Below are 27,533 nucleotides of genomic sequence, written 5' to 3' on the forward strand. Positions count from 1 at the left end.
GTGGAACACAAAGCAGCTTTGATTCACAACGCGCCCCTGGTCTGGGACGTCAATGAGGTCTCGTTCTGCCGGCTTACGAAGAGTTGGGGGTGGGGTGAGTGGGGTGAGTGGGGGGGGGGTGAAGGGGGGTTCAATCTGTGCTCTCGGCTGTGGTCTAGACAAGACGGCCATCTGCTTCTTGGTCGCCGTCCACATCATGAAAAAAGAAAAACACAACAACGCGGCCCCGACGAGAGGGTGGCCGGTGCGGTTAATAAGTGCACGCCTTGCGCAAGTCAGATTACGCCACCGTGGCGAGATGTTAACTATCTCGCCTGGTATGCAGGAGGTCACCAACCCAGACAACGCATGTTGTATCTCTCCCCGGTGTCGTGTGGATTTTTCACCAGCGGTCCCTCGGTTTTTTTCCGCATTTAGAAACCAACATGGGTTGAGTATTTGGCCGATATTAATTTCCACGTCATAAGCCACTTCTCGTTGACCTATCATTTGTGGCCAGGTTGCTTCTGAAAGATCCATAGCTCAGTGGGCCGTAGCTCGAAAAATAAAGTAGCTCGAGTTTTACAATTAGACGGGGGCAGGGGGAGTGAAGGGGGGGGGGGGGTTTCAGAGAAAAACAAAAACGTGTAAGCCCATCACACCACACCAAGAAGCAGCAAAAACACAAGTCTGGCTTGAAGTGGCCGTTAAATAAAAAATCCAAGATAAGTGGAGGTGGTGACTGGGTGGCCAAAAGTCAGAGGGCCAAGATCTTGACTTGGAATCCAGGTTTCGGCCATCTGCGATTAAACTGGGGTTCTTTTCAAGGTGGAGTGCACGTTGATTGGCGTCAGCCCAGCCTGCCCAAAAGACGGCAAGGGAAGAGAGCTACCACGTCGGACGGTCATGTGATGCGCATTAACCCCACGTTATGTGGAGCAGTGGGAGAGTGGTTGCCTGCTACCGCACGGGATCGGTTCTCCTCGCTCTTGAACTGATGTCCACAAGTAGTTCTGCGATTTCCCGCTTCCGTGAGCGGCTCGTCTACTACGGAGAGTTGCACTGTCCTGAGAAATCCATTGGATGGGTCTCATGGACTGGACGACGATTATTGGGGAAAGTTTACAATAAAAATGTACACTAAAGTACGCCGCACAGCACTAACAACTCCATGTTATCATTGAGAGCAGTTGAACTTTCCATCGTGAACCGAGAGTTCATATCCAGCCTAGGGCCGACTCTTTCCATGACCAATTCCTTGCGATTTGTATAAATTAAGTATTATTTTGAGCACCGATGCAGTAAACATTTGGCGTATAGCTCGGTGAGAATTATGAGTGCCATTAATAATGTGAAGTTTACCCGACCTGTATTAAGAGCGCAAATTGGAGGCAAGTGAACGAGCAATATTCGTGGAGAATATAGCACCAGCAGCGTTGGGCAACATTAAACAACAAATGCAAGTTTAATTAGCAACTCTCAAATCAATTGTTAAACTTAACCAGCAACATCCATCGTTGGCATTGGTCACAATTATTTGCAACCCAAAAAAACCCGCACATTGGAAAAACAAAGTCGCGTTGCATTTGCCCAAAAGGAATCACAAACTTCCGACGGGAGAAGTTCGGCCGACACCACAAGATATTCTCCATGGCGGCTCCAGCGTCTCCGCTTCATTATGTATATAAATATGTTATTTAGAGTCTCCGCTTCACTATATATACAACATGTATTTATACACACCCCAACGCGCAGCGTTCAGGGAGGGAGTGGGTCACATTATTTGCAACACTCAAAACGCAATTCGATGGCCTCTGTCATAAACTGCAGGCAATATATATATTTTTTAAGTCCAGACAGGCTCCCCACAGGAAGGAATGTGGGCCGATGTTATCGCTAGATTGTAAAAAAAACAACGCACCACAAGACCACCAACTAGTGGACAACAATGCAGTGTCCTCGCCTCCGACGATGTTATTATTATATTTGAAGTAATTATTTTTCGGTCATAACTGCGCATTGGCAGCGGTTGCCACAAGCGCAAAGAACACAAAGCTCACATTTTGGACAATACCACGGTGACGTTTAAAGTATATAACAGGCGATGTTTCAGGCAATTGCCTTTTATTCATAGCACGTGTACATTTAAAAAAAAACTTATGTATTTAAAACCACCCCCGTCAAGAATCTCGCTGTAAAAAAATATTCGGACTAAAATTGTATACTGGGATTTGAGAGATCTTAACAGATGTTAAATTCCATCTTATAAAATAAACACATGTCGGCAGCAATTTTTTTTATCGATTACTGGAATGGTATTCATGCGTGGAACACGCTGGAATCTTATGCAAGGCGAGTGGAGAACCGTATTCGAGTGGAGGATGGTTTGTAGAAAATCTGCGCACAATTAGGCCCCAAAACCGCAGAACAAGTTAAGGAGTTTAACCAATGCGATCGATTAGAAAATCGCAATAAAATCACCCTCGGACTTAGTAAAACAATTTTTTTGCAATTATATTGGTCAGCGAAAGCAAACCGATGAAAAAAAATACCGACACAAACACTCCCATTGTGGGAATTTCACATGGATCGGATGGTGTTGAGAGGAAGACAAAGACACTTTTAGTCTGCCAGAGATGCTCCTTTTTTCCTTCAGGGGCTCTGCCACATGGGGCCCGATCCATGAGTCAAAGGGGTCAAAGGTGAAGGCTCTGCCCTGCAATTGCCGGTTCACAGCAGCGCTGGCAGATGGACCTCTCCATCCTCGCGCGAGCTGCGAGAAGATGTATTTGGCCTGCCGCCTCTCACACGTTACCACACCTCAGGCAACCCGCTGACCATCTGTGTACCGGTTTATAATTCTGGGTGGACAGAGGTGGTGGCAGGAGGGGGGGGGGGAAGTGAGATTTAAGTTACTTGCAACATCGCTTCGTCTGCCAAACCGAGAGATGGAACCAGCGACCTCGGGGATGGCAAGTCCACCGTGCGAGCCGTTAAGCATGGTGGAGCAACCCCCATCCATCACTATTTGCAGTTAGGATACTAGCCTCTCTCATGGTGGTGTGAGCTCTCGCTACACGTGCGTGGACATTCGGTTGCTCAGGTTAGGAGTTGGTGCGCAACGGCCGCTCAAAGCATTAATACAAAAAAAGAGGCGCTTCCAGGCTAAATCCGCCGTGAGGATTACTCGATTTAGTCTGCAAAATTGATTTCTCCCCCCCCTCCCCACCCATTTGTTTCACCTTCAAAAGCGGGCACTGGTTGATACATGCGCATCACGAGGCATTATTAGTTTAACCTTTACGCTTGCGCTTGCATAATGCGTGCGTCCACGTGTCCACAACGGCGTATGCCGAGCTGCACTTGCCCCAACTGTCAGTCGAGGCTATACGAGGGGGCGGAACTTTATCATCATTAGGTGGTTCACGAATGACGCGCCAATCCCCAATGACGATTACCTAAACTTGTTACGGGGGCCTCCGGCAGGTGTACCGTTGCGGCCTTAAACAGAGGAGCTGGTGCGGTGCGTAAACGCCATCGTTAAGGGAGACAAGTGGCCTTGTGCACGAGTTCTCAATACCTCCTCCTTCCCCCCCACCACCTGTGCGTCGAGCTAGCCTTAACTTTATCCAGTTCAGACGACGTACACGAACGATGACGTTCATATACATGTACGTCATCGGTGACGTTACTTTATTTAGGCACACCGAGGCTCCCACAAGGCCGTGCGACAGTTTGGCACCGGCTATCACGGCGCAGGGTTCGTGTGGCTACAACGGCGCTACGCCTCTAAAATTAACGCCGAAACCGCTTGCACGTTGCAAGATTCGGCGGTGAACGGGACCCCCACCCAGCATGCATCTTGCCGACATCTCGGAACAGGAGAGTGTTAATAGGCGCTCGCTAACAGCACTTCAAACAACTTACACACGTGTCGATCATCCGCGTGTTCAAGTTGCCCTGCGTGTCTGTCGGCACCATTTCTGTCTGACGTTTTGCTGCACATCCTGGGAGCTTCACCAGGTCTTAAAATAATTTCAGGGGAGCTACAAGGGAGCTCTCCCAGCATAATCACAAAAATGTACGTCATAGAACTAGAACCGTCAATCTCTGCCTAAACAACCATTGCCAAAGCAGTCCATTAATTTTACGCGGGATTTAATTACGTTTATATTTTAAGAGGCGTCAGTATCGAGTGTATTATGCGCCGAATTGTTTTTTTTACAGGAAGCCACATTATAGCCAAGCAACCTTAAAATAAAAAAATATAATTTACTACAAGACAATGCCAAAAGATATCCCGTGTCAGCCTTGACCAGACTGGTCGGGGCAAAGTTCCGTTTTACGAGAAACGCAAGCCGCACCTCGCAACTAGAAAAAACACAGCTACCATCACCAAATATCCGCCGAGAAAATAACTAAATAAAATAAAAACATAAAAAATAAAAATAAATAAGCACTTGGAAGGAAAATGCGTGCAGTCATAATAACCCGCAGACGTGTGTGTGCGTGTACGTGCGCTTGTGGATGCGAGGATAAAATGTTCATGGGGGAGGGGGGGGCGGTAGTGTAGCAGACGAACCCAGCTACCCAAGTTCGATTCTTGCGGCCAGGTGAGGAATTATCTTAAGTTTCTGGGCCTCCTCTAGGTCGACTCGGCCTCAAAATGAGCACCTGGTGCGGTGTGTAAAACATCGCCAATGGGGAGACAAAGACGGCCGGTCGTGGAGTTGGTAACCCACCCCTACCCCCCCCCTCGTGTGCCGTGCCAGGCTTCAGCAATTGCTCACTGACAGCGCCTTGCTCCAACAGTCTCCATTCAGGCTATACGGGGGAATCTTTGTCTGTGTGCGTGTCTGTGTGCGCACGTGTGTGTGTCTGTGTGCGCACGTGTGTGCGTGCACAGGCCGTGACGTGGGGCGAGACGGGCGGCAGACAGGGCGCGGAGGGAGGGAAGGAGAGGGAAGGGGGGCTGCGTCGTGCCCGCTGCAGGAAACCCCAGGTTTCCTCCTCCTCCTGTCCCAGCCTCACGTCCCACCCCCACCACCACAACGACCGCTTCTCTCCCCCCCACCCACACTGCACCAGCGCTATCCCCCGCCGCACCACCGCCCATCATACCACCCCATAATGGAGCACGCGAGAAACCTCTCCAATCATCTGCACGGTGGCCGCGGCGGCAAAAAGAGAAAATTAGCTTCATCGGCGGTGTAGCTTGCGACTGAAAATCATCATATTCTTAGGTTTTTTCGGTAAAGTAAAATTAAAATAAAATTAAAATCACGACGTTTCGGAGGCAACACAAGCTTCTGTTTTCAGGTGGAACCGTCAACAGCACGATTGCTGTATCAAGTGATACAGGTAATTTTAATTTTTTACCTACGTGACTTTACCCAAAAAACCTAAGAATATGAATCCTTGTAGTCACGAAAGCTTCAAATCTAGAATGAAAATCATCATCATCATCATCATGTCAATCCACTGCTGGATGAAGCCCCCCACCTCTCCACCCCCAGCAAATCAATAACCTCTCACGATCCAGATCGATTAATCGAAGGCCATGGTCTCAGGTGCTGTGAGGTGTGGTTGCATTGCGATCCGAGGAAATGGGGGAAGATTGTGGCCTCGTGATGAAAGGATTCACGAATCGAAAATCGCAACTCGACGATTATACCCCCTACCAATAAATAGGATTGATAATAATAATAAACAGTGTATACAACGGTGCTTCTAATTGTTTAGATACCCAGGGGGGAGCCTCAAAGTCTCCAAAAGAGTATGGTTTGGGATCTTGATTTGAAGCTTTCGTGACTGCAGCAATCCACACTCTTTGGTTCTTTCGGTAAAGTCACGTGGGCGACTGCTGGATTACTTTTTCCGCCCGAGGACGACTGCTTGTATTGCGATCGAAACGTCGTGATATATTATTTTTTAGTTTAAATTTAATACTTACGAGACTTTACCAAAAGAACCAAAGAGTATGGTTTGGGATGTTTAACCAATTACTGTTCAAAGTTTGTCTGGAGTAAGAAATTGTAGCATGCAAAGAAAAGCAATGATCAGCAAGAATCTTGCCAAATTCTCTACAAAAAGGTACTCTTTTTGGTCTATAAATAGGTATCAATATATGGAAACATCTGTGGCATCTGCTCATTCAATATTCCAAGTCACCTGACCAGGTGATTTGGAATATTACAATATAAGTTTCAACATTGCCACAAAATTAGTCTAGCGCAAGACTTTGTTCTGAATGTCAGGCTGCGCAAAATTAACGTCGAAAGGTCTCATTGCTGAAGAACCCGGCTCGTGTCAACTCTTTGCATGGAAAGTTTGCACAATTTCCCATTACATTTTACTGGGGCGCACAAACATTGTTTCCTACGAATGGTCCATGGGAAAAAAAGAGACTTGTAATCAGACCACATCAGTTTTAAAATTTTGGTCACAATAATTGCATACATTCCCTTGTATACCAGATGATTTAAATTACATTGGTTGTTTTGTTGCTGATGTTGTTGCAATGAGTTAGAACCCGGAAAAATTTTTATTTTTTCAAGTCATGCACCGTCCAAAATATCGGACGACGAGATTGGCCCAGCAGGTCAAGGGAATAGCAGGAAAAAACAGCACTGGTCCCCCGTTCTTCAGTGTGCAAGAATCCAATTAAAATGTTTACTACGGCCGTGTTAGGGGAAAAAAACCCCCCAAGAGCCGACTTTGTAGCCTTAATCCACTGCTCTTTTCCATGGACTTAAATACTAATAAAAACATTTTACAGAAATACTCAGACGATGGTTGTCTGGAGAAACTCCAAGCTTCCTGAACCTCACCACATAACCCCGGATTTTAAAGCACGCGCAAGAACCCAACTAAAACGAGCAGACATAACATCTCCGCCCCCCCCCGTCCCAGATTTTCCCTCTCCACATTAAAAGTAAATTATATATATATCCTCATACAGCTATTCAGCCACACAATTTCAGCAGCACTGGTTTCAGGTCATATGAAACTCTGGGAGGCGGTTTTGACATTCAGCGTCTCATCAGCAGCCAGGCCACGCTTGAACCAACGCTGGTGTGAACTGCCAGATGTTTAAATCGGCAAGGGGACCCCTCTCCATCTCAAGCTACCTCAAAAATAGGTCTCTTACCTATACTGGCTTAGAGCGTTAGACACTCTTTACCCGTAGATTTGCTCTAGGCACCCCCTCGTAAACTCAAGCGGCAGTGGGACATGCCCGACCTTGAGAGGGCACGAGAGAGAAACCCTTGACCGATGGGCGATGCGGCGGCTTTCTTTCGTTGGCAAGTGGCAGCAACGTTACGCAATTGGTTCCCGGGGGAAACGCGGCCATGGCTTCCTGCGCCGAGCCGGCGCTGGAAAAGTCAAAGCGCAAAATTCCCAGCAACAGGAGGAGGAGGAGGCGGCACGCAGAGCGGCAGCGTCCAAAACCCTCCCGGGGGGGGGGGGGGGGGGGCGCTTGCTCGTGGTGTGCTCTTGTGATGCCCCCTCACTAGGCTACGGCTTCTGTTTCACTTCACGCAGCTTCACGCTCAGGTGACGGAGGTACAACAAGAATGGATGTCCTTCGCTTTTTTTAAATAGTTTCGTTCTCCCTGTAAACGCCGCGTGGCTTTCATAACGCGAATTGGTTGTAAACGCCATCAACGTACGCGGGCGCGGATTGGATAACGCGATCGAGTGAACGGAACTACGGTCGCGCGAGGACCAAGAGGTCATGCGGCTGCTTCGGCGTAGCCCTGGCAGAAGCCGGCATGCTGCGAGATGCTACCCACGCGCCCCAGTCGTGTTCAGCCTGTATATGCATCTCATGCGTGTGTTATCACCGACTGTGCTTTGCCATGTTATAGATTAGTTATGATTTTTTTTTATAATGCGGTGGTCTTCAGAAACGCAACTACCGTGTTACAGGAGGACAGATTGTACACACGTGGTCATAATTTTAGCATATTACGATCAACAACTTCACCAGCCTTCGAGCTGTTGGAGTTGTATTAGGTTGCCAATAGCGACGGAATTTCAGAAAGAGACTGTTTGGACCAGCAGAGATGGGTGCCACATTGCATCAGGGAAAAGCCCGTAGAAGAATACAAATTTAACGGACGGCATCACAGATTTGCTGGGCGAAGACCTCTCCATGCCATGTCGGTCATGGGTGGTGGGGTGGGGGGGGGTTTGACCATACTTTTCCATGCTCGTCAGTGTTACAGATTGTTAAGAGGGGCACAGGACCAGTTCAGATAACAGGTCACACCACCTGACATCAGCCGTGGCCATCGATTGAACTCGGGTCGCCGTGTTCACAGGCAGGTGCATGAACCTCCGCGCCGCTATTCCAGGAGCACAACTGTCTCAGAGGCTGCCCCGATTATTACTGGGGGCGTAATAACCATTGTAATGCGCCGTCTGCTTCACGACAATGGACGGTAAAGATCCCTCCCCCCTCAATGCCAGTCGCGAGTGTAGGCCATGTTTGCGCTGCATGGCGTCAGGGTCCAAAATTGCTGCATTTCAAAAATGACACCGCAAATTACTCAAATTGGGATTATGCACGTAGCAAATATTCCCCCCCCCCCCCCCCCCGGCTAATGCTCCAAAGGTTACTCTTGCAAAGGAGACTCATCCTGGTGCCGAGTTCACTTGTTTAAAAACTAAATAAAACTTTAAGCACCTCCAGATGTATCTGGTTTATAACCAGGCACACATAGCTCATAAGTCTAGAATATCATGGCGTTAACTTTCCAAGGACTTGCGCTTAATAGCAGATGGGAGCGTCACTCTCCGTGACGACAGATTTCTCTGCAAAAATCAACATTAGCACCGTTGGTTACGTACGGTGCAAAAAGGTCACACGTGCAATTATAGCCATCCAACTACATGCATTTAATCAAATTCCATGTAAATGAATTTCTTCCGTCCGAATTTGGCCCACGCCAAAAATTAAACAAAAAAATGATTCGAAAGGGAGCGAGCGTTTTTTTGTTAAGATGTGTAGTCATTGACGACTGCGTCAACACCAACCTGGCATTGACTATGTCGTCAACCTGGGAACCCAATTGAAAAACACAGGCGGGCTTGCCCAGATTTCAGACGTAGGCTTGCTCCTCTCTCGCTCTCCCCGAAGTGCCTGCTTCATTGTTCCATCGTGGGCAGTAACCATGGAGCCAAGCAGACAGCTCATGGGTTGGATTGGTCATTGGGTTCTGGTATAAAAATAGTTCCTCGTGAAATGGCTACGAGTCCGATCGTCTACAAAATTTGCCTTTGGGATGTCTTAGCAACGGTTATATTTTCCAGACGTATTGACTTAGAACATTTCGAAATCAGTGCATCTGTAACAAGAATAAAGAATTGTATACTCGATTTAAAGCTTTCGTGACTGCAGGAATTCATCTTCTTGGTTCTTTCGGTAAAGTCACGTAGAAGGGAAGTAATAAAATAATAAAAATAAAACATCATAAAATAATTCTCACGACGTTTCGGCCACAACGCAAGCAGCCGTCCTCAGGTGAAAAGCAGGTCTGAGGACGGGCTGCTTGCGTTGTGGCCGAAACGTCGTGAGAATTTTTTTTTTATGTTTTATTATTTTATCACTTCCCTTCTACGTGACTTTACCGAAAGAACCAAGAAGATGAATTGTATACTCGACTACCACACGTAAATGACCAATCACAAAGTGGTTATCGTAAAGGCTGTGGCTTGACAGGGGTGGCACCTTCGTCAGAAGGGTGGCTGGTTCTGTTGAAAAGGACATTTCAATTTAAAGACGGAATTCAGCAGGATCACCCAAATATTAACCTTTTCCCATTCCGATGACGTACGCATACAGTTTTTCTTCTGATTCCAGACATACACCGAGGCTCCCACAAGGCCATGCGAGAGGGCGTGCGGGCACATTTTGGCTCCAGCTATCATAGAGTACAGTCGTGTCGCTACAATTCTCTGCGGCGAGTACGACGTATTTTAACAATGGTGCCTTGCCTCTCCAAATAAAATGAACGTTGAACCACTTGCACGTTGAGGCTCGGTGGTGAATGCGAATCACCCTGCAACTTGCAAGCGTCTCAAAACGAGAAAGTGTTAAAAAGCAGCACATGGTTGCTGCTGCCATGTTTAGGGAGGCATTTACCATTCAAGTCCGTGAGTGTTCACCTTAAACGCAGAGATACTAGAAATATCCAAGTAAAAGCTGGACCAAAAATCTGATAAAATCCAGAGAAATCTGGGAGGGAGGTAGAAAAAAAAATCGGAACTTTCAGAAACCTAAATAAGGGCCCACGCTTAGCAGAACTGGCTCCCAGCGGCTTCCTCGTGTGTCCGGAGTGACAAGAGTCACTCGTGAATAAAAAGCGACCGCGTGACAAGTGATTTGCTTTCGACAAATTGCTTTGAGGAACAAGAAGCACACAAGGCAATGTTTCCACAACCATTTTAGAAAAGCAGGCTGGACCCGGTTTATGAACCCAGGCAAAAATGGACTTTGCCCAAGTTCCTACAACAGCCTTACCGGGCCAAGTGAGCACAAACCGGCTGCATGGTTCTCATTGAGTGGGCCGCGCAGATGAGCTCCCTTGGCAAAGCTTCTCACTCACCGGGCAGGGAGAGTCAAATGCCTGAGGTGCCATCGGAAACAACTGCGATGCCAGGGGGCGGCCAATGTGGAAGCGAATCGGATCATTTTTAAAAATGGCATGGCTTAAACAAACTTAAAAAAAAATCAGGTCAACTCCAGGATTGTTCTTGCTCGTGAAAAAAAAACGGCAATTTTTTTTACAAGTGTAACCTAACCCCAAAGCACACTTTAATTCTTGTTAACAATATATACACGCGATTGCTTCCCTCCAACTGATGGGGGGAAATGGAGAGGGGAAGTGGTGGGGGGGGGGGGGCAGAGGGGGAGGAGGAACCTGAGCCCACAGGAGGTGCCAGGCTCTTGGAAGGACGGTAAAAGAAACGAGATGCAAGGGGGGGCATTCCGAGAATTGGAAAATTTCACAAGGACGGCCACTTTACAGCTTGGCTACAAAATGCAAGAAGACGATGACGACCTCTCACGGGGGGTGGGGGATAAAAAGCCGGACAATATTTTAGGCGGAGCAAGGTCGGCTGCCCTTCAAGGGGACCACGTATGAAAAACATATTTGTCAAAATGCCGGTGATCATTTTTTTGAGATTTATTCTTGCAAGAGCTTGGACATAAAAAGGCACAAATAGTAAAAAGGGAGGAGGGGGGCAGTTCCCGAATGAAGCTAGTGCAGCGCCTGGAGCATGTGATATAGGGACCCTACGTAAAAAAAATACTTGCATAGTAAAGTAATTGGATTTTTTCATTTGCTATACAGACAGATAATACGACAAATCGCTAATCTTAAACACCCAGTCGTTCATAAAAGTTGAAGGCAGTATAGTACTATTGTAAGAGCAAGTGCAAAGTCACTGAACTGCAATTGATAGCTTGAAAGCATTTAGTGCGGGGCCCTTGAAAGTGTGAGGCCCGGAGCATTTGTAGCTACTTCTGCTACTGGGATGATTCGGCACCGAGGGGGGGGGGGGGGGTCTGAACTCGGTGCTTCTGGGCTCAGGGAAGAGGAGATTGGGGGGGGGGGGCCCTCGCTCCTTGTCCCACTCACGTAGGGACTGCGAGCAGTGGGGGCGTAGGTTCTTACGGTGGGAGAAGGGAAATCAAGAGTTACAAAAGTGAAAGGTGGGGGGGGGGGTCAGCGATTGCTTTCTGCTCACCACTCCTATCATCACCAATACCAGACGTGATTAAAAAATTAACCCGTAAAAACAAAAGTTTCTCACTATAAATTCTTTATATGCGTGGCATCGGTTTTATTTTATTATTCATTTCTGTTTTTCTTGAGTAAGAGTTTCATTTTTATCACATTGGTATTTTAAATTAAATATGAATTTTTTTTTTCCTAAAAAGTGAAAAATAAATTGTCACGCACAACGAGTCTGTGTGAAAAATGTCAGCTCGATTAGATCACGGGAAGTGGGTTAAAAAACGACCGAAAGATTTGCACGGTCGTAAGCGCGCAAGCAAGCAAGCAAACTTAATATAAAGGATTTAAAAAGAACCCAGGAGGAAAAAATTAATACTTTGCTTGGGCCAGTCCTTTAGGTCACTTCAATTTTAGAAAAACTATGGCACAGAGAGTACATTCATTATTAAGCAGAAGCGGTCACTGTCGATCCACAGCTGGATGAAGGCCCTCCCCCCCCCCCCCCCCCAAATGCAGTTACCAATCCCTCGGTTGTACAAATTATTATTACTTCTAAACACCGGAGTACTTGTCCTACAAAATGTTACCATCGCACGATTACGAGACGTGGCCCGTTAACACAAACGATAGCCATTCTCCAACTTCCAAAAAACCCCACAACAAAAAATGCCATTCATTTTCAGCCGCGTTGTACAGTACGAGTTTAAAAAATTATTTCCCCCATGTGCCCAAATTCTAACTATAAATCACGCTCGGATGTGTTTGTTTTCAATTCAAATTGTAATGCATTTTTTGAATGTTACTTTCAGCTTCCTTCCCCAGTCCACCCACACACAGCCGCACGCGTCACCACCCCCACTCTCGCCACCCAGCCCAAAATGGTGTTCTCCAGTTTGAACCTGAAGATTTAAAAAAACAAATTTTTCTTTACAACCGATTGTTGGACGTCCTTCCCTTCCCGTAACCTCCCATTAGCACGGTTGGCTACGTAGAGTGCAAAAGAAGTTCACATTCATCTCACACATACGAAAGAAAGCAGCAGCCGTGATCAAAATCCTAACTTTTCAGGGGTAACCCCCTGGTGGTTTCGGAGTTCGGAGCACAGAGCCAGCACACCTGAGATACTGGGCTTGAATCCACAATTCATTGAACCAAGTTCAAAGGTAGAGAGTTGAATCGGAGCCTGGATCACAAATGACTGCACACACCAGCGACGAACAACCTCCTGTAGGGCATTAACAAGCATGCCCCCCTAGGTGCGAACGATAGATCAAAATCAGCGGGCCTTCAGAAGTAGTCCTGCAACGTCATTGGCCAGGGCTGTTCCCCAAAACACATGGCGATGCACGGCTAGCTGCAGAGTTGTGAATGGAATTGTGGTTCGCAAAGAATCACACGCTGCCGACAGCACGATCGGAACTAGGGGAGGTGGGGGAAGGACGCGGTTTATATTTCCTGGTTTGCGTGTAGCAGAGAAACGGTGACAGAATTTATTTTATCCAGTGATTTTAGGAGGGTACTGCCACCTTGGCATATTTGATCCATTCCTTTGGTCAGAATTACCAGCACCCGTCGCGGTTCTTCGTAACGCCGATAAGAATTCTCATGGACCACGAAAATAAAAAAACGCTTAACAGCGAAATCCCCTCTTTCGCAGCAGAATATACACTGCTGGTGCAAATGCTGCGAGCGAGAATGGTAAAGTGGCATGGTTATGTTCAATGACACACCCAGTTGCCTTGCTGTCACACATAGCAATCGGTTCCCTCGCACCACGCCACGTTCTTATTTTAGGTTGAGTTCACTTCTGGGAGGCACAGATTACGCTCCGAAACCAAATTGTGCGCGCCCCTGGGTGTGGGGCAGGCATTGATGCCGAGTTGCCACGATTGTAATGCAGTGAGCTCACCTGGCTCTCCACACACACACATGCTCAAAGACAAAGATCCTCTGTGTAGCCACACAGACGACTGTTGGTTTAAGTGCTGTTAGCAAGCGCCTATTAAAAAGCCAAAAAAAGGCAAACGAGAGGGGGGTGGAGATCGACCAGCACTACACCTGGGCCAAGTCCGTCTCGCCAGTGCTAAGCACTGCACTACCGCTCCAAAAGGCCCCCTCTCTGTATAACCTGCGCAGGCTGATGGGCCAAGTGCCGTTAAGGGAGCGGCACACCGATGAAGGCCGGCACGGCAACACGAGGGGGTGGCGTGGCCAGCACCACTCCCGCCTTTGTAAAACATCGCCACTGCGGGAGGGACACACTGCAAAAAAGGTAGTCATTTGGGAGGCAGAGTTGACCTAGGGAAGGAACCAGGACCGGTTCCCCTACGTGCACACACACACAACCCAACACTCGACGGCATACAACTCGGAGCTGAACGCTAACACTACGACGTAGGGGCAAGTACAGGCGCTACGGCTTCGTGGTGGATGCCCCGCAGATTTTGGAATTGCCTGGTGGCATTCGTGGGCCATCGTTGGTACACGCAGTGGTAAATGGGATGGAGGTGTCGGGGCGGTGGTGGGGCACACAGACAAAAGATCCCTCCACGTGTGTAGCCTTCATTAGACCGTCGGAGCAAGTGCTGTTATATAGCGAACACGGTCAACACCGCACCCGTTCAACCCCCACTCCCCCCCCAGCAATGCCGGCGTAAATTGCCTCTGAATAATTCATGGTGAACCCCGCCCCCATCGCTTCCCCACACCCCAATCTCTGTTATAAACACCGGACTCGATTGCTGGGGACATCAATTTAGTTCATTATTCATGCGTCGAACGGGACGCGACCGCCGGGAACAATGTAATGCGAACACGTGGGTGGGTGGGTGGGGGAGACTGTTAAGAAGGGTTTTTGGAGAATATATGCAATTGGAAATTCAAGTGCCATCGATTCACTCCGTCAGCCTTGAATTCTAAGCCTCAAAGCCTGCAGGACTACACTCGCAGATTGAGTCAAAGCAGAAGTGCATAATATTGTTTAGCTAATTGTTAATCCACTGCTGGATGGAGATTTCCCCACCCCATGTCAGCTATGGGGGGTTGTTCGACCATACTTCACCACACTGGTGTGTGTATATAATGGTGAAAAGGAGTGGTAAAGTCACCCACAGCTAGCCGTGGCCGAGAATCGAACTGGGGAATTGGAGTTCAAAGCAGCACGAGCTCGTGCAGCTACTTTGCACCCCGTGCATCAATATTAAATAGGAAACAAAGACCTCACAAACTGCATGCCCTTATCAAGTTCCAAAAAACCGTTGCAAATAAAGCACTTAACATCTATATTGAAAACACGAGAGGGATCTCAACGTGCATACTACAAAGCTAAAAAAAAATTTTTTTACAGCATTTTAAAGAACATATTTTCACCAAGTTTCCTTAACTGGACATCTAATTTGATAAAGGGGGACGATTTCTGCAGTTTAATTAAGAAAGAAACCTCTCGCGTTCTCTCTACCCGCGAGATTTGAGATGCTATCGTCCCCCGCATGCCCGAGTCTTCTTTTGCGGGTAATTAATGCACAGCACATTGGAATTTCCTTCAGTATTTCAAGGGAAGCAGAGAGGGCAAGATGGAATTTCTTGGCATGACGAGCTCCCCGCCAGCATGCAAAACAGAACCAGTTTTCAAAGCGCCACCGCACACAAGGAGGCTGTCTGTACGATCAGAGAACCAGGTTTTTCAGTCTCGCTCCAGCCTCTTACCTGCTTTGAAATCAATGTCCATCTATTCATAAGGGAGGTGCGGGGAGGGGGTTGGCGGGGGTTGTAGCCCCCCCCCCCCCTCCTCCACCAACCCGACAATTTATGAATCGTTGCAATTCAGGGTTGGCGATTTCATTCCAGATTTTTTATTTTTTCTACAACGTGGCAAATATAGTGGACTCTCGTCGCTGCAGAAGTGGGTGGTGGAAGTTGTCTCAACTCGTTATATATGGACACACAAAAAGCGATGTTCAAAACCGGATCAGTCACGTGAGCAAATTGCTTCACAGCAGCCGGTTGCATGCAACTGTTCGCAATTTGGTTGTGGAGATATCTACGCAAAGTAATTCACGAGTCACGTTCAACCAAGTCGCATGCAACAGAGCCGCTGGGTGGGAACCAGCGTTTACGCGCGCGATCTCGCACCGCGCGAGTAAATGATCCCGAATCAAAAGTCAACGGATAGATACGTCAAACTCCTGCACTGTTACATATGAAGGTTTTCTATCAGACTTAAGGAGTTAACACATTGAGAGACTCGGTTTTGTAAGGCAGTGTCCTTTAGTTAACCCAGCCTGCTGCTGCTGCTCCCCCTTGAGACGCATTATCCTTTTTGCAAAAAGGAGGGTCTGGAAACTGAAGTTGTGCAGGCCAATTACTAATATATTACCATGCGCCTATGCATCACGTAGTACTTTCCGATTTACGACATTTGGCTGCGAGCCTACGGATTCCCATTTGCACACTGGGTCCGCTCTTGAAAAATGTTCACGGGATCTTCTTCAACGTTGGGGTCAGACAGAATTTTATTTCCCTCGCCGGAATTCACGGTCAGAAGTTGGAATTCAAACGCTTAGCTCGGCAAACACTCACAAACTATTTCCCTCCCACACCCTAGCGACATGATGAATCGCCACAATTCGGACAAATAAAATTCGGCTCTTTTTTTGTAGGTTACGGTAAATGGTAGCGGCCTCTCAGTGGCTACAGGCGTGGCGGCATGAGCAGTTAAAAAAACCAGAGCCATTCTCCATCTGCAAATGGATGCAGTCCTCCCCATATAACCAACAGTGAGAGGTTTAGCTATACTTCACCACACTGGTCAGGGCACGTTGGTCGGAGGGGGGGGGGGCAAAAGGTAGGATTGGTCCTGATGTCACGTCGCTATTGATTTCGATGTAAAACTTTCGTGACTGCAGGGATTCATCTTCTTGATTCTTTCGAATGGAAATAATAAAATAATAAAAATAATATATTTTTTTATTATGTTTTATTTTTCTTATTTTATTAGTTCCATTCTACGCGACTTTACCGAAAGAACCAAGAAGATGGATTCGCTATTGATATTAACCGTGGCCAGGAGTCAAACTCTCGTCGCCGCGCAGTGCAAACCGTTGGGCCACCACCGATTTTTACCATATACAATGCTCGTTATTGAGGAGCTAGAATAAATCAATATGCATTTTAATAAAATAAAAAAATGTTGAATCTATGTGCCATTACATTCCTATCACTTTTCAATGCATTCGTATTACACAATACCTACATGGGTTTGAACAAATGTTCAAACGGACTTCCATGAACATTAAAAACGCATGAAATGAATGTAGGTCTTTCAACGGTATTACTTAACCCGATTCCTGTGTCGTGGTCTAATCTTGTAAATCAAAAGTTGTCTACTTCCTGTTGTCCAATCAATTCCAAATTTTGCACACGTACCTCCGATCTAGTGGCAATGCATGCCGGTATGAAAATCGACATCAATTCAATTAATTGCCTCCTTTCAAGCAATTAAAATTTTTGTTTGGACGGCTTACATTCCTGCGGACGGAGCTGGTAGGAACGTTGGGTTGCTCGGTCAATGGCCAGGGTCAACGGCGGCGTGGTGTATTCCGCAAACATGGCCGACTAAGGGTGGGCACAAGCTGGCCTGAGTAGGTTAAACGTTGAGTTTTATAAGGGCACCACGGGGTGACCAGCTCCTCCACCCAGCCCCACCCTCCCCACCGTGCACGACGGACACAATCCTGTGGGCTGGTGTAACCGGGAGGTTCCTACTAGTATTATTTATATATATTTGTGAAGGTCAAAAACGCCGCGGCCCCCAAACCGTGGAAACGGCTCGCACAAAACGCAGGCGCCATTGACGTACGTCTCGACTGTGAATTAAACGAAGTTGTTAATAAAACAGTTGTTTAAAAAAAACATTTTTTTAAAAAGGAGTTTATTGTAAGGCTACAGGCGAAATCTTCAAACATTAAATTATGTATTGGTTCAATTAATTCAGGGTTCTTAGTCGAGTTTTGGAAATCAACCGATTTGAAGGAGACTCCACCAGGAAAGAAGATATATTAATAATAGATTAAAAAATATACTATTAAAACATGTTCATGCCAATATTCAAGTAAATCATGTAACCCAGAGGCCCGACTTTTGGGAAACTCCGTAAAATAAAAAGCAACCACACATTTGAATCAAATACACTGTGCTCTATGCTATGAGAACATTGCTCAAATTTACAGTCATCGTCCTCGAAAGTGCGGTTTAATATTTAAGATGCCGTGCATCGCGTTCCTTCAAAACAAAAAAACTTTTCCACCGCAATCCATAAAAAAAAGCCTTGCGAGCGAAGATAATTTGTTTGTAAACGAAGAGATCCGTATCATCCGTTTCATGCCGTTTTGTCTGTTGCTGGATGGATGGGGGGGGGGGGGGAGTCATTCTTTGGGGTGTGTGTGTACCAGAACAAATATTGAAACATTCCCAAAGTCGTGCTAACAGTTTTGTAAAACTTTCCCCCACAGTTTGCAATTCGTGTTGGGGGTTTTTTTTTAATATACAAGGAGAGCAGGTATTGCGACAATACGTGATTCGTACATTTTGGCCTTCACTAAAATATGGGAAGAAAAAAAGGGTGAACTCATTGGTGTATTTATTAATAAACACCTTCAACGACCAAACCATTTACCCCTCATGTGGTCTGTAGAATAACCATTTTTTTTATTTACTATTTTCCTTTTCATCCCCCCCCCCACCGCCTCCAACCATCATATCGCCGTCGTGTTATAAAAACAAATCCATTCTGACCTTTTGCAATGAGCAGTGCATCACCTGAGCAGTCACGAAGGCCACACAATGAAAGATGCCGCCCGATCGACTTTTGAATCCGCTTCAAAAATCGACCTCTTACCCCACACTAATCGACACACTGGAAACCCTGGGTGTCTTTGTAAAATCTGCAGCATGTCAAACCGAACGTGTTACATTCCCAGGAGCTGGGAGTATGCACGAAGAAAACGATCAACCAGATTTTTTTTTTATAGTTTTTACTTTTTGCGCATGTCATCGATGACTGGGGCTAAGACCATCAACTCGCTACACTTGAGATTTTAATTATGGGGGTGTTACCCAACTTTGAACCCAGAGATAGTGGGGGCACGTCCTAGAACACAGCCAACCAAGCCACGTCTATTTATTTTAAAGTTTCATTTCCTTTTCATTAGGATTTTTCATCCACGAGATTTTTCTCCAATTTTAATCCCTAGCATGCCAGGTACATGTATTAACTCACACAACGCATTGGGCTTTCTACTCAGCAGTTTACTTATCATGGCCTCGTGAGAATACAGAGGAAACAAGAGATGCCCACCTGATGTTTGTATTAATAAAAGTTGTGGTAAAATGTAATGCTGGAGGAAAATAAGATTTCATCCATTAGCAGGTGAACCCATTGTACGTGTGCAAAACTCACTTTGCACCGTACGGAGCCAGTGTGAGCCAGGAGGGGTGAGGAAAGGACAAACTAAAAAAAGCAGTTTTTAGAATAAATAAATTTTCAATCTAGATTTAAAAGTGGCTTCCTAATCCAGAGTTTTTTTTGGGTTAGATCGTGTATATACATCAAGGATGCATTGGCGTTTACGAGATATAACTCAAAAACCTCCAATATGGATAACTGGTCACGAAAGCCTACGTATTAAAAACTGGCTTCCAAATATCAGAAAGAAAAGCGTTCCATACGACAGCAGAAGCGCATCCGAGAGCACGCGATTAAATGACAGTCCCCTTGTTCGATGGCTAACCAAAAGCGGAGGATTGGATTGTGCGCACGCATCAGCATCTGCCCAGTCTAGCAAGTCGCAACGAACCACAAACGGACACGTGTAAACCGAGATAGAGAGCAGATGGTACCACATTTTTCCCGGGTCAGAGGGGGGGGGGGGTTCAGTTTCATGCGGCTCTGGCGCTCTCGTCCTCAGAAGACCACGGGAACCCAAACAATGGGCTCTTTGTTTTCTGTCACGCTGCCGTTATTGCGAGTGGTCCAATTGACACAACATCCACTTGAAATCGTACTCGTCAGCTCGTGGCCTGAAGCATCCGTGCGCCATACAGTTGATAATGCATTCAAGGTGAAGGGTAAGAGAGATGAGCAAAGTGGCCTTGCTGAAAAAAGCCTGGGCTTGATTCTGCTTTTTACTGGCATGCTCGATTTGATAAAAAAAAGTGTTTAGTTTGTTGTCCTTCCCCCGCACCTCCAATTAGCATGGTTGGCTACGTACGGTGCAAAAGAAGTTCATACATAAAATGAGTCGCAGAACAAATAGTTAATTATGGGAAGTAACACGTAATATGGTCCAAAGAAATGACAAATTGCAGATTTTGTTAATGCAGCCGTACTGAACTAGGCCCGTGTTCAAGGCTACAAATGAAAGAAGCTAAATGCTGCGACTACTTTGGGAGGTGGCCAGATGGCTCGGTGGTTAGAGCCTCGGGGTGAGATCGTGGGTTCACATCTCTGGGTTTCAGCCACCATGGATGTAATCCGGCCCCTGCCGTGCAGCAAATTTGTCGGTCTGGGTCACCAACGGCCGCACCAAAAAACGTTCACGAAAAAAAGGTGTTTTTTTTTCACTCGGCGTGGATAAAAATCACAGCTCTGGGGAGAATTAAACGTTTTAGTTGCGTGGACGTGTGATGAACAATGTTTCCAATGAATAAAATAGTACTCCCCTCGCCCACCCCGCCCGCTCCCTCAATATCGACGTCTACTTAACGAGACTTTAGAAGTCGCAGTGCGACATCAACTTCCAGGAGCCATTCATGAATGCGTGGTTATCTGCAGGAGGTCCCCAATGTAAATGTTTTCACCCCTACAGCACAAGTGGAATTATCTTGGGAAGACCCAAAATAAAATAATAGTTAACGTGAATGTTTCAAAATATACTGTTCTTTTACTTGTGTTAAATTTTCAAATGATAGGTCTTGTTTCGGTAAACAATAAAAGCCATCTTATTGGTCGACAAACCCTAGACAGCACCCTAGGGTCAAGTCAAGGGCTGTGGCAACAAAAAGTGGGCAGGGCACCCATCAACGAATTCCTTGGAGGAGGACCCAAAATTACTTTGAACTCTTATTTCAAGATGACAGCACCACAAGGATAAAGCACTTCCACATTTTACAATTAATATTGTTAAAAGTAGTTATTTTAAACTAAAAATTTTATTTTACCAGGTAAGGCCCACTGAGCTACATAGCTCTTTTCTGAAGTGACCTGGCCACAAATGATAGCTCAACGAAGTGGCTTGTGGAAATTTATAGCAGCCCTTTTACTCTCAACGAATGTTTCTGAAATGTGGATAGAAAAACCAGGTGAACTCGGAAAAAAAATCCATGTGACCACAGGGAGAACATGCAAACTCCAAATATACAGACGTCAAGATCTAACTCACAACCTCCTGCATACTAGATGGGGTAGTTAACAGCGCCACAGTGGCACCCCACGGGGAAGTCTTAACGAGCTGCCGAAACAATTTGATTCGAGGTTCCTGCCTGTGATATTTGGTCATTTGAAGAGGACATTTATGAGTAGCGTCACGTAAAAGTTGGGATTTGGAAGAAGCGCTTCAAGGATGCGACTGCCACCTACTTGCTGTACTGCCTTGCAGATATCTCACTGCCCATGGAGCTGGGAGTTTTGGGAATAACCACACATGGCATGCCATGCTCCACACCATTTCCCATGAATCTGTGGTTCTCACAGTGTGGTCCCCCGGACCTCCAAATGGGTTGAGATCCGGAATTGGCAAGGTTTTCCTTTTGATTTGGACATTCAATATTTTACTAATGACATTTAAATTTAGTTTGGTAAACTACCGTGCATAAACCTACCCTAAGCCGAAGATCTAAAATGCCCCCAACTAAAACCTTTAGCTGTGTACAAAAAAAGCTCTCCCGGAAATCCGAATCATTTTCTATTAAAGGGTCTGTGTGGCCTGCAGAAATTATCGCCCGAGGTGATGTCCACGGGTCAGGATGCTTGAGAACCGCTGCAATGAAGGGATCGAGAACCCCACGTCACCTTCAATGGGTCCATTTGGTCGGCCCCGTTCTCTGCTCCGCAGCACCTGCGAGTTAATCTTTAACCCCCCACACCTTCTCTCTACATCCCCCCCTCCCCACCCACACCGTGGCAACCGCCAACATCCCCCAAACGGCGTACGGGCGAGAATCGGCGACACACAAAATCACGACGGCAAAACCGCGACGCCCACGCTCGCAAAAATCAAAAAGTAAAAAAAAAAAAATCGGCTGTACTCACGATCGAGTCCGTTTATGTAGCGAATGGTAATCTCGCAGTGGCCCCACACGGCGCTCACCACGGGGTACAGCTTCCTGCCCTTGAGCCCGCGGAACGCCACGCCCAGGTACTGCCCGTCCACCACGAAGCTCACGGTGCCCTCGTCCATGTCGAGCACCACGAGGAACGAGTCCGACACCACGAAGCTCTCGTCCGCCGTCAGGTACGCCGGGTAAGTCCTGTGCTCCCCGTCGCGGCCCACCGCCTTGCCCGCGTGGTAGAGCTTGTTGCGCCCGAGGTCCCAGCCCCACGAGTCTGCGGTGGAGCCGACGAGCGACGTGTAGCCCACCGAGTGGAGCGGCGCGTCCGCCGTTGCCACGCCGACCACTGCGTGGGTGCCCCGCTGACGCGCGGGCCACGTCACCTCCCAGGCGTGGAGGCCCCGCGTGTAGCCGACGCGACCCCGGATGCCGTCGGTGCTCTGCGCCACGGGGTGCCTGTGGAAGGTGGCGGGGTCGTCCTCCTTCACGTAGACGTTGAGCGAGCGGTCGCGGTCGTTCCAGGCGTGGCGCGCGCGCACCTCGGCGCTGGCGGGCGGCAGGTCGAGGAGGAGGTCAAGACGCGCCGGACGGCAGAAGTCGGGCCCCAGGAACGCCTGGTGGCGCAGCGAGCGGCAGACGGACGACGACGACGACTCGTCGTCGACGTTCTTCACGCCCGTTGAGATCTTCTGACCCATAATAACGATGATTATACAAAAAGGAGGTTTGGGGGGGGGTGGGGGGGGGCCGCGGCGATGAGGCCACCAAGCTGGAGCAATTTCGTCCTCCCGCCAGCGATTTTTGAACACCGCAGGGGGCCCCCGGTTATCGTTGTGGTTGAGGTGGTCGAGGTGGCATTAATTCCGATGAGAGATTTGCTGGAGGGGAGTAAAATAAATAAAGGGGAACTCTTCACAAGGTTGACAGTCTTCCACTTTTGGCAAGCGTCTTGAAATTCAATTAGCCGTTGCAGGAGCCTGCAATGCAAAAAATACAAGTCGTCATATGTTTGAGCTTGCAAATGGAGTAGAATGCACCGGCGTGTCAAATAAAAAAAAAAATCGACAACGGCGACCGAACATTCTCCGATTTCATCGAAAAGGTCCTCGCAATGAAAAACGATTAAATGTTCGCAAAACCTCGATAGCGCGCAGACACGTTCCAGGATTGCTGGCGTCTTAAAAATGACAAAACATTGAATGAACCAGAAATAAAATGAGTTGGACCCAGGTGCCGGAGAAAATATTAAGAGGGCATCAAATCCACACCGAGCCTCGAAACTGCAAAGAGTAACCGCACCATGAAATGTTGCCACAATGTCACACCGTCGAGCCAAATTCCTCAAACGCCGTCTTTGGCATACTGTACTGCACGCATTTTTCAGCACCACAGGCTTATAAGCACTTTCATTTAAAAAACTTTGCCCTCAGTCTAACTTTTTAATTGCAGTTGCTCCTGCACCAGATTCCATATTTCAACAACGTGCACATGGAATTGGGGAATAAAAAATAAAGTTGATACATTTTTATATCCGTGCTCTCGTTGTTGCACTGTACGATACGACCTTCGCTTGCCTGTTGTTTGGCACCTCGGTTTCAAAGCAACAACATCATAGCCAAGTTGAATTCCCAAGAGTGTAAAATAAAAAACACACTTAACGTAATTTCTTTTTTACACGGAGACAAATATTGGGAGGTTATTTTGTTATCAGCTTTCTCCCACCGTCACCACCACATTGATCATTGCGATTTGTTATAAATTAGATTGGAGACAAGACCGTGTTGCTCGGGGAAATAAGCCTCCATCTCCACCTCTATGGAGGGCCGTTTTTGCCAGAATCATCTCCGATTACATTGTGTTATTTTACACCCCCTTGAGAGCGGCGTTATTTGACGAATGTGGGCCGTTGTTCGCTGCACTGAGAGCGTGCCTACTGGAGGCTGAAATAATTACATTTTTAAAGGACACGGGCACGACAAGGGGACAATACTAATAGCTTTCATGGGGGTTAGATCACGTAAATGTGCGTTAACCCCCCCACCACCACCCGACACAACAGCAAATTAGAGGAGGTTTGTCACTTAAACAGAACATGCCAATTCGTGACTGACGTAATGACATAGCTGGATGCCCACCATGTTGTGGGTTGCTAGTACCGGCCCTAGAGGGGCACGGTGTGCACGGAATAATGGCGCTGGATGGCACCACGCTGTAAGTGCAGTGCCGACCCTACAGGACAGGGTGTGTGGGTGCCGACCGAAGGATAGGGTTGTGTGAGGCCATGGCACTCTGGTTGACCCGGGAGGACACGTGACCGGTTAAGTTGATAGAGGGGCCCCAAGAGGGGGCTAGGGGGGGGGTCACGTGATTGGGACCCAGATCCTTCCCGAGGATTCTGGAAGGTGGACCGTGGCCAAGGGCAGAGCCGGCCACGCCACAGAGAATATCAGCCGGGTCCCGAGGGGAGGAACCAGAGTTGTTAATCCTGGGAAAGATAACCCTTCGTCTACCATCTCCATTCAACAAGTCTTCCAGCACGTGGACCCGGGCAGATGTTTTAGTCCCCGGTCCATAGTAGCAGTTACGTGGTAACTAGTGTAGTTAGCCGGGTGGTTACCACCATTGGGTTGTTATTCTGTTAAAAAGGGGAAGTTACCATGTGTTGGGACTGAATAAATGTGTTACCTACAAAGTTTACGACTGCGACTCATTCTAGATTTGAAGTTTTCGTGACTGCAGGGATCCATACTCTTTGGTTCTTTCGGTAAAGTCACGCAAGTATAAAATATAAACTTAATTAAATCACGACGTTTCGGGCGCAACACAAGTGCCCGTCATCAGGTGGAACAACCACAGCAATAAACAATTGCCGTAGTGGGCAAGAGGCTGCTGGTAGTCTGCGACTCAGTTGAACCCATTACACTAGTACAGCACACCGGTGTGTTGGAGAGTAAACCCACAATAATTACCATTGCAAATGTACAATTGCACACACCGGTGTGCTGTACTAGTAACGAATTGGCACGTTTTGATTACGTGACAAACCTTAGTCGGCCGTGTCGAGTGGTGGCGGGTTTAACGACAAACTTATCTATTTACGCGATCCAACCTCCAAAAAAAAAACTCTTATGGATAATATTGGTTGCAAAAGTCTCAACGCGTTAAACTGTTTTAAAAAAAATTCAAGCAAGCAGAGCGCTTTTCACTGGTGGTTACAGACAGGATCACCACACCATCCAGCCATCGGGAAAGCTCACTGCCCCCCGCCACCCCAACCTACAGAGCCACTCCTATCAACGCGATTACACGTTAATCTATTTTGAACGTCCCCCCCCCACCCCGCCGACTCTTTACGTTAGCGCGAGAACACAACGGAGCGCTCCGCAAATTCCACAGATGCCAATTCGCGCACTCCCTCCGTGGGTGGGGGAGAATTGGCCCAGACGTCCGAACGAAGGCCACTTTGGCAGCGGCGGTGGCAGCAGCGGTGGTGGCAGCAGCACAAGTTGCCGGGCGGCTAACAAAGGTGGGCGGGGGGGGGGGGGGCAAGACAGTCAGCCCAACCGAGCAACGTCCGTCCATTCGCCGGACCCTGCCCGACCGCCCACCCACCCACCCACCGAACCTCTCTCACGGCTCGTCAAAGTGGTCGCAAGGGTGTTCAAGGACATCGCAGCGCATCCACGTGCGATACCCTTCTACCAGCTCTGTGGGGAAACAAATAAAATAAACTACCATCTGCGCTTAAAAAAGGCGCGCATAAGTTCAGCGAGGACGTGTGTTGCAAGCATCTGCCGGTCACATCTCAGGTCGGGAAACCCATGGGGGGCACCTGGGTCTGGGTCCCGTGACCTCGTTGCAGCGGGGCGAGCCTTCGACAACTTCACGTGGGCCTGGCACCGGCGCCGTGGGTCACGTCACCACCACTTGGTGGCAAATGGCGGGTGTTGTTGTTGTTGCTGCTGCTGCTGCGCACGCGTGCTGTTGAGCAAGCAACGTCAACTGCAAGTGGCCACTACCCACCACCATGTGTTTAGGCTACACTGGCCAGTGTAAATATATCCTCTTGTTGTTATGACAAGAGCTTGCCTACAACCAAAATCACCCAGAATCAGATCTAAGCAGGATTGAGCCTAGGATAGTTCTTGCGACGGGTGACCACCGAGGTGAAGTATGGTTAAATATCCCCTCAGGAAACGTATGGCGTAGGGGAAGAGATGTCCTCATACAGCAGTGGAGTGTACAAACAAGAGCTTGAAAAATTGCGCAGGCAGTTGGCGTTTTCACATTCCTACTGCAATGTTTGAAGACGAACGGCAATAGTTTTAAATACAATTCGAAAACTAAAATTTAATACAAGCAACTTATTTTACTCAGGGTCTCTCCCCCTGCTGGGTCAAAGCTTCCCCCAGACAGTTTCGTGGGTTTAATTTTGACCATGCTTCACCACGCTGGTCTGTGTGGGCTTTGGTAAGATTTGTTCAGACATTTTAAAAAATTAACCCGTAAAAACAAAGTTTTTCACTATAAATCCTTTATATGCATGGCATCGGTTTTATTTTATTATTCATTTCTGTTTTTCCTGAGTAAGAGTTTCATTTTTATCGCATTGGTATTTTAAATTAAATATGAATTTTTTTTTCCTAAAAAGTGGAAAATATTGGAAAAAAATTTTCACGAACATTAATTGTCTAGCACAACGAGTCTGTGTGCAAAATGTCAGCTCGATTGGATCACGGGAAGTGGGTTAAAAAACGACCGAAAGATTTGCACGGTCGTAAGCGTGCAAAAGCAAGTGAGCGAACTTAATAAAAAGGATTTAAAAATATGTAAATGACACTGGCGTTGAACTTGGCTGGGAATCCAACCTTGGGGTCGCCAGGTTCATGGCGCAGCGGTGCCAATCCGCTGCGTAGCGCAGCTTCCTCCCAAGACACGCTCAGAAAATGAATCCCACATTGGGAGTTGTTCACAGTAAGTAGAAAGGGGGGGGGGAAGAGATGTTGGCAGAGAAAGACAATTTGCACCACTAACTTCCAGCTTGCCAACAAATAAAAATGTAATTTCATCTTTGTGATCAGATGTTGGGCAAGGCATTTTATCTTCATTATGGGAGGGAAGGGCAACAGTCGATGCAAATTCTGTTTATTTGGCCTTCCTCGTAGTCTCCCTGCTCATCAGCCAACGTGAATGGTGTGGGGAGGAATACAATGAAACCAAGAATGTATGCCGTCACGCTACACTATAGTTGGCTGGCGGCCCGCTCTCATTTCAGAAGTCGACACCTTATTTTAGGCACTTGTAAGTACATTTAGTTTTTCTTTTTAATACGCGATTGCACACGCACGTTTATTCGACGCGCACGTTTGTGCTCTGGTGTAGCATACGCATAACAAACTTTGGCCAGATTCAGTACGGAGGAATTAAATAAAATCGGTTCGAAAATTCTAAAAATGTGACAACGTACACAAATACTGC

General features: G+C 47.3%; 1 protein-coding gene across 6 annotated transcripts in view; it reads right to left on the reverse strand.

The window, feature by feature from the left end:
• Positions 1-27,533, reverse strand: part of SPSB1 (splA/ryanodine receptor domain and SOCS box containing 1) — a 94,319-nt gene that overhangs the window by 4,657 nt on the left and 62,129 nt on the right. For 4 of the 6 annotated variants that reach the window (XM_061566039.1, XM_061566037.1, XM_061566040.1 and 1 more), the window contains exon 2: positions 22,036-23,032. In XM_061566039.1, coding sequence (XP_061422023.1) covers positions 22,036-22,753 — 718 coding nt within the window. In that variant the 5' untranslated portion in view covers positions 22,754-23,032. Of the gene's footprint in view, positions 1-22,035; positions 23,033-25,887; positions 25,972-27,533 lie in introns of those variants that run through there. The other 2 variants (XM_061566041.1, XM_061566043.1) reach the window with 2 other exon arrangements.

This window comes from Lethenteron reissneri, chromosome 36, assembly GCF_015708825.2.
Source record: "Lethenteron reissneri isolate LAM-NWPU_2019-01 chromosome 36, ASM1570882v1, whole genome shotgun sequence".
Taxonomy (NCBI): domain Eukaryota; kingdom Metazoa; phylum Chordata; class Hyperoartia; order Petromyzontiformes; family Petromyzontidae; genus Lethenteron; species Lethenteron reissneri.